The sequence below is a fragment of the Capsicum annuum genome, chromosome 12 (genome assembly GCF_002878395.1).
Source record: "Capsicum annuum cultivar UCD-10X-F1 chromosome 12, UCD10Xv1.1, whole genome shotgun sequence".
NCBI lineage: Eukaryota > Viridiplantae > Streptophyta > Magnoliopsida > Solanales > Solanaceae > Capsicum > Capsicum annuum.
In genome coordinates, this window is record NC_061122.1 from 218514119 (window position 1) to 218522782 (window position 8664).

Here is an 8664-nt window from a genome sequence, read left to right on the forward strand (position 1 = left end):
AAGTAGGTGGTGAATTAATCGAGAAGCGTGCAAGTTGATCCAACCACCATTGAGAGAATCTATAAAACATGATGATATAATAACCTTGTTCTTTTTAAAACCAGAAAACAAGTACTCCTTCCATCATAATTTAAGTGTCTTACTTTCTTTTTTGTCTATACCAAAAAGAGCATCTCTTCCATTTCCATTGATCGCGGCAAGTTAATACCCACCATCTTTAACTTAAGATCATAGGATTCAAAATCTCTTTATTTCTTAAACTTTTTGTCCGATCAAACTAAAACACATAAATTAAACTTAGGAGTAGTAACTAATTTTTATCATACCTTGCATGAGGAAGCTTTTTCATAAACTACATTAGTACTCTCTGCTTCAACTTCTGGATATCCATCAATCGACTCAACATCATAATTATCATCATCATCGTCATCATTTATACTTGATCATTATAACATTCATCTTCATTGCTCTCATACAAATTATAGCCCTCCATATTGCAGTAATACAACTTTACTTTTCAAGAAAGTCAAAAAAAAAAAGTCTGAAATCTTAGTAGCTTAGTTATTTAACTGCATAACTTTTCACCTTACTAATCCAAGTTCAGTTGCCTACCTTATAATCCCCTTCCGTACCCTAATTTTCAATTAAAAAAGGCAGACATAAAACTACATAGAATTACAAACACAATACTAATATAATAAGGACAAATTATGTATTGAGAAGAAAAGGAAAATAAGGACTCAAAAATCCAATATATAATGAAAAAAAAAAGGAAAATCATAGTAAGAGGGGGACTCCTAAAACTGGGAGTAAAAAAGTTGTTGAAACTTATAACCCATTTGACCATAAAAAACTTTCACATTTTTTTGGAGAATTTTTCACTTTATTTGAAAAATCAATGTTTGATCATAAAAATTTAAATTCAACTTCACAAATTATATTTGAATACCGCCAAAACCCATGCTCACTTTTTTTAAACCCCATTTAAATTAAATTTCATGATTAAATTATATTTTATGTTTTTTTTAAATGTATTTAACTTTTAAATATTTATTACAAAAAGTATTGTCAAACAACTCGAACTCCAACTTTAAAATTTTTTAAATAAAACATATATATATATATTAATTTTCATGATCAAAACAACTTAATTACTTGCTGGGCAAGAAGTGGGAATAATGTGGGGTCATGCCATTTGGCAATGACATGTGAAGGATAATACACAAATACAACATGTGTCTATTGCATTTGCATGTGAAGATAATGTGGATAAATTTGATCCTTGTTCATCAAGGCTGTAATATGTGGTTGAGGCTTCTTTTCAAATTTGGAGGCCATGCTTTTGGCATTAATTTTTTATTTTTATTATATAGTGTTTGGTATCTGTCTTGAATCGATAAATCTAAATTCACATCGATTACGACTTTGTGTTTTGGATGGTTGACATATATGGTATTGTATTATGTTGTTAGTTTAAGCACGTATTTGTTTTGATATTGTTTCTTAAATTTTATTATATCCTATCGTTAAAATTCATCGTTAGGTAATGACAAAAAGTATTATTTTATGTAACAATCTTTACTTACTATTTATTAATCATATCTTACCCTTAAATCTTTTTATGGTAGTCGTACCCCATACCCTACTTTTCTTGTATGTTTATGATTCAAATTATTGATATATGGGATTATATAACAATATAAAACTATACAATATAATGTTATCTATATCGTAGTGTTTCCTACCAAAGAATTTTTGCATTATAAATAGAGGAGTTGTAACACCAAAATAGTGAGAAGCAATATTGAAGAAAATAATAGAGAGAAGTACTATGGCTGTGTGTGTCTAGAATAACAAAGTGTTATTCTATTTGCACGAGCTGAGCAAAGGAGGTGACATTGGCGGTCTCAAATCCGAACAAAGAAGCAGGATTGCCTTCAATATATATGGAGGAGGAGAGGAATAGAAGAAGCAAATACCGCGATGATCACAGCAAAGTTAGAAGGCGAAAGAGAACACGTGTCAATGAATATATATTCACATGATGCAACAAAAACAAGTGGATATGATGAAGGTTCTACGAGGACAACACCACAAAGGAGATGTCATTTTATTGCTTCTCTATGGGACGATGTAGCTCCTTCTCCAACGCCAGTTAGGCCATCCGTAAGATCTTCAAGTAGTAGTACATTGTCTAACGAAGAAGGTTACTCAGTATTTGCCAGCTCCAGAACTTTTCAGAACAAAAAATATTATGGAGTTGGCAAGAACTGGGAGGATCATCTACTTTTGAGATCGGGAGTTGTACGAGGGACAAATGTGCAGACGGAGTTTGATGAGGAGGAGGAGGAACAAAAGGTTAATCTTCGCGTTCATGATATAAAGCGACCTCCATTTTTGGATGGGAGGATTATTTTCACTGAGCAAGCTAAACCGATAATGCCTGTAAAGGACCTGACTTCGGATATGGCTATAATTTCACGTAAAGGGTCCGCTCTTGTTCGGGAAATACATGAAAAACAAAAGATGCATAAGTCTCGTCAAAGGTTTTGGGAGAATCCTTGGTTTGGAGAAGAGTACAGAGGAGGTTGACGCGGATAGTGCTGTAGTGGACGAGGATAGTGAGGTTGATTTTAAGGGAGAATCCAGATTCTTGCAGTATGTTAGTGATTTTACAGAATCTAAAACACTTCCACAGAAAAGGCAGTGTCTGCCTATCTTCTCTGTGCGAGATGAGTTATTGCAGGTGGTTCGGGAAAACCAGGTAGTGGTTATAATTGGAGAAACTGGTTCTGGAAAGACGACACAGATAACTCAGTACCTGTACGAAGAAGGTTATGCAGTTAATGGGATCATAGGTTGCACCCAGCCTAGACGTGTGGCAGCGATGATCGACTGTTGCCGAAAGAGTCAGTGAGGAAATGGAAACTGAACTTGGAGAGAGTTGGATATGCTATTCGTTTTGAAGATATCACTGGATCAAGTACTGTTATCAAGTACATGACCGATGGAGTGCTCTTAAGGGAAGCACTTAAAGATCCTGATCTTGAGAAATATAGTATAATTTTAATGGATGAAGCCCATGAAAGATCACTTAACACTGATGTCCTTTTCGGCATTCTCAAAAAAGTTGTGACTGGACGGTTTGATTTTAGGCTTACTGTTACTTCTGCAACTCTCTACGGCCAGAAATTCTCAAACTTCTTTGGTAGTGTTCCAATATTTCACATACCTGGAAGATCATTTCCCGTTCAAATAGTTTATAGTAAAACCCCATGTGAAGACTATGTCGAAGCTGCGGTTAAGCAAGCCATGATCATCCATATTACTGGTGCACCAGGTGATATACTCATCTTTTTGACTGGTCAGGATGAGATCGAAGCAACCTGTTAATGCACTTTCAGAACGGATGGAACAACTTACTTCATCAACAAAGCAACCGGTACCCAAACTGTTAATTCTTCCTATATACTCTTAGTTGCTGATCTGCAAGCAAAAATTTTCCAGAAAGCTGAAGATGGGGCTCGCAAATGCATTGTTGCCTACTAATATTGCTGAGACGTCCTTGACCATTGAGGTAATTTCCCATTTCATCGATACAGGCTATGGTAAAATGAAGGTGTATAATCCACATACGGGTATGACTGCTTTGCAAGTGTTTCCCATTAGTCGAGCTTCTTCAGACCAACGTGCTGGTCGAGCTGATAGAACTGGCCCAGGGACTTCTTACAGACTTTATACAGAGAATGCATATGAGAATGAAATTCTGCAAAGCCCCGTGCCAGAGATTCAACGGACAAATCTTGGATATGTGGTCTTGCTTCTCAAGTCTCTCAAAATTCAGAACTTGTTGGATTTCGATTTATGGATCCACCTCCTCAAGATAATATTGTTAACTCCATGTATAAGTTGTGGGTATTAGGTGCACTAAACAATGTTGGGGATTCAACGGACCTTGGACGAAAAATGGCGGAGTTTCCATTGGACCGATGGGGGAACAATTTGAATGCTTAAATGAGGTTCTGACAATTGCTTCTATGCTTTCAGTGCCTTCAGTTTTCTTTCGACTTAAGGATAGGGAAGAGGAAAGTGATGCTGCTAGGGAAATGTTTGTTGTGCCAGAATCTGATCACCTTACATTGCTTAATGTTTACCAGCAATGGAAAGCTAATCAATACTGCGCAGACTGGTGTAATGACCAGTTTTTACAGGTCAAAGGTCTGCTCAAGGCTAGGGAAATAAGATCCCAATTGCTAGACATCCTCAAGACACTCGAAATTCCACTCAGCTACTGTTGTCCTGATTGGGATGTTGTGCGGAAAACAATCTGTTCAGCGAACTTTCATAATGCAGCTATGTTGAAGGGTATTTGGGAATATGTTAATTGCAGGAATAAGATGCCTTATAACCTGCATCCTGCTAGTGCTCTCTATGGATTGGGTTACATTCCTGATTACGTGGCTTATCATGAGACGATCTTGACGACAAAAGAGTACATGCAGTGTGTGACAGCTGTGGAGCCTCACTGGTTGGCAGAACTGGCGCCAATGTTTTTCTCTGTGTAAGATTCTGATGTGTTAATTCCAGAACATTAAAAAAAAACAGAAGCTGTTTTGGATAGTATGTGTTAGCTTCTTTAGAAATCTACATGTGATTTGTTGTTGTTTAAGTTGTTTTGGATATTTATTACCATTTGCGGAATACTAGGAAATGATCATTCCAAAAATATAACATTAGATGATGTGTTGTTAAGCATTTGTTTGTGCAGTTGTTTAGGTCAGACAATGAATTTGTGTCATTTAAGAAAAAGTTGCGCACTGTATTTAAAGATTATAGGTTGGATGTTTGCCTGTTTCTTCTGCGCTTTTGTTAGGTCGATGATTATTTTTTAGCTATGAAAAACTTTATGACTGTATGATTTGAGAAAGTATTAGATGAAATTAAGTTGTTGTCTGGGGGCAGTCTGAAAATCTGGATTGAAGGTACCTTTTCAGTTTTCTTTTTTGCCCTTTTCTTTTTGTTATACTGATTGAATTATATCGATGTTTACCTTTGTAAGATACACATACTTAAATGTTCTTTTGATACATGTTTGAACAATGTATTGGAAGGGGAGCAGATGTTGACGTACACACTGAACAAGTATCGATGATAAAATTGAAGCTTTTGAAGAGCATAATCAAGATGATTGTCACTTGTTCATTGTTGGGTACCAGGTGGTCGAGGGTTCATTCAACAGTCAATAGAACTTAACATTCAACTATGTATTCAGAATTTAGATGTTTGGATCTTAATAAACACAAATGAGGCCTTAGTCTAGGCTGTAGAACCAATGCAGAATAAGCAAGGCTCGAGTTAGTTAAACCCCGCCTATGTTCATATTCTCAATTCTTATTAATTTGTTCTCAATTATGTACATTAACTTGAATCTTCAGTAAACATGATACTATCTCTTCCATGCTTGGACGATTTGATGGTTCTCCAGTCAAGCATCTTAAGCTTAAGTTTGCTATTGTATATGCTATTTCCAAACCATCATCTTCCCTCATATGTTCTTCGATGAATCCATCCAGTTTAGTTTCTGCATTTTCTCCTTCCATTATTTCAGCTACTGCTGCAGAAAGCAGAATTTCTCCACTTTCCTCTACAATTACAGCATCTTTTCCGGTGACTAATTCCAACAGTACAATTCCAAAGGCATAAATGTCCATCTTGGAGGTCACTGACCCTGCCTCAACATACTCAGGTGCCATGTATCCTGTCGTTCCCACAAGTTCCCAAGTCGTGCCTGATGTATCCGTTTCTTTAGCAAGACTGAAATTTCCAATCTTTGCTCTTAAGTTGCTGTCGAGGAGAATGTTTCCACTGTTGATGTTCTTGTGGATGTAGCCTGGTTTGGTAAAGTTGTGAAGATAATGAAGTCCATTAGCTACATCCAACGCGATCTGAATCCTTTTTTTCCAACTTATGGTCTCTCGAGACTTGGTTCTGGTCAGCCATTCTCTGAGAGAACCATTTTTCATGTATTCAAAAACAAGAAAGAAGCAACCTTTATGTTCGCAATAGCCACAAAGCTTTATTAGATTGAAGTGATTGATCTTATGCAGCATGTTCACTTCTTTATATATATCCGTGATCGCCATTTTGACTGCTAACATTTCTCCTCTAAACACTCCCCAGTATACAGATCCCTTTATCCGGTTCTTGGAGCCAAAGTTTCGTGTAGCATGCTTCAATTCTTTGAACTTGAAGACTTTAGGGACATGATCAATGTTCGCTATCTCAACGAGGATGTCTTCATGACTTGAAGACATCTGCGGAACTTCTCTGGCCTTCTTCTTAAACAAAGCAAGAAAGATGACCCAAGAAACCACAAGCAGTAACAGGATAAAACCAGTTGCAACTCCACTACCTATGTAAAGATTTCTCTTTGATTTTCCCTTTGAAACGTTAGTTGCAGGTGGAGGTGAAAGAGACCTTATTGGCTTCGTATGATTCTCATCTCCGGTATCTAAATTCAATGGTTCAGAAGGCAGGGGGATTAGAATGGTCGTAAAAGGATATAAAACAGAATTTTCACTCAAGAATCTGTTTGCTTCGACTATGTTCCTAACGCTTACATTAAATCTTTTGCTAACTTTAAGGATGTCATCGCCAACGTCAATTGAATAAGTCATCAAATACTTTGAGCCTTTTTCAGCTTGTTTTCCCGTTGGACAGGCACACCTGAGAGGAACTAGCAACTCAAGACCAGGTCTCAAACTGAACTCACCATATTTATTTCGACGTAATAGTGCATTACAGGTTGATAATCCTTGGTAAGTATTATTTGCTATCATAAAGTATGTTTCAATAAGAGCTGGGATATAGTACATGGTTGTGGCTTGATAATACAAACCTGAACACGAACAGTCCACCGGAATTACAACCTCCTTGTCTGCCGCGAAGACAGTAAGCCTCGTGACATTGTTGGTACGTGCAACCTCGGATATGTTTGAAGACAGGAGAGCAGCAATTCCAGGGACTGAATTGTAGGGATACCTAGCCCTGAATATGAGAAATGCCTGACAAGTTGAATTTCTGCTGTTACACGCGTAACTTGTTTCATATATGTTGTTGCAATTCAACACTGAATTACCTGAGTACTCTTGTTGAGATTTAGTGCATGAAATTAGAAAATTTAGTATGCAGAGAGTATTCAGTAGCCAATTCATGACTCTTGTTTTCTTGATTAAGTACATGAATATGGAGGAATTGGTCTTGTTTAATATATTTTTCTGGATTATTTACAAGTATAAACGCGTTAAACGTTATTAAATTTTATAAATATATGTCTCATTCAGAGTTATTTGATTCAGAAAATTTGTTTAAGCTAAAGAGGAATGTGTCATCCTATTAGAAGACTACAAAGTCAAGTGGGAATATTTAAAAAAAAAAAAAGCAGATGTGTCATCCTATTATTAAGAAGTGTTAATATTCTTATGTTCCCATTCAAGGGACATCAGAAGAATTGAGTTTAGAAATTTTGAGTTTGGATAATGCATATAACACACTCAAATTTGCACAATTCTTGCTATGAAAACTTCAAACGAAAGATACTCAACACCTGGTTTTTTTTATGCAAATATTCGTACTCTACTCTAAATGACCAAGGAACATGACTTAGTCTTTATGCATTTAAGTCTTCTAGTCTTTATGCATTTAAGTCTTCTTCTACTTTTCTTTTTATTTTTCCTCAAATACATTTAATAGGATTTCACTTACTCAATGTTGTCAATTAGTAAAATACTATGAGTAGAGACAGTTTACAAGAAGACTCTATTTCAAAAGTTTAAAATTGTATTTAGTTAAACTTATTGTTTTCGAGTGGCATCTTCCTTTAACGATTTGTATAAAAGGATTCTTAAGATTTTTCAAATTCTTTCACGAATCTTGCAATGAAAATTTCACACAAATTCCTTTCACTTTGATTTTTCATTTTGATGTGACTACTCATTAGTTAAACGTATCCCTTATTCTAAGTCCAAACACCATAATGTAATGTACTTCTTGTTTTGATGTAATTATAATAATTGTTAGTAATTTGTTAAAATGAAAATACAAACTTATAATAAAGAAAAATTCTAATTGCAAAGACTTAAATTTTATACTTCTCAATTGATGGGGTCATTTGTTTTGAGAAAATAATTTTTCTATTATTTTTTCTACAACACACATATCCTCTCAATTTGAACTTTCAATCTAAATGAACGTATTCTTCACTCTAACAACTAATAGGAATTTTTTAAAAGTTTGTCTATTAATGAAAAGGATAAATGCGCACTATTTATTAGATGACGAGGTTATATATGCATCACTTTTTAACAAGGGTTATATCTTTTCTAAATTGCAAATTAGGATATATTTGTTTGTTGTCCCTAAAAAAAATAAATTAAGAGTGGCAGAAATTAAGTCAAGAAAAATAATAAATTGTGAGTGAGAAATGTGTTGTATTTTTCTGTGGAAATTTTAAGTGAAAAGCTACTTAACACACAAATTTCTTTCCTTTTTATATTTCTTTTCTACACTCCAACTCATCGTTATTGTGTCTCGTAGACACCTGACGCTGACGTGATACATAAATTTTGGAGGTATTTAGATGATTATTTTTAAGGTGGACTGTTC

The 8664-nt window shown here is 35.3% G+C and overlaps 1 protein-coding gene and 1 pseudogene across 1 annotated transcript; one reads left to right on the forward strand and one right to left on the reverse strand.

Moving 5' to 3' along the window:
* The first annotated feature begins 1698 nt into the window (after positions 1–1698).
* Positions 1699–4726, forward strand: LOC107848909 (annotated as a pseudogene).
* LOC107850445 (protein LYK5-like) lies at positions 1798–7736 on the reverse strand. Its single transcript, XM_016694976.2, has one exon. It carries the CDS (start codon positions 7239–7241, stop codon positions 5406–5408), a length of 1836 nt encoding a protein of 611 aa, XP_016550462.1. The 5' UTR covers positions 7242–7736; the 3' UTR covers positions 1798–5405.
* Positions 7737–8664: the final 928 nt, after the last annotated feature.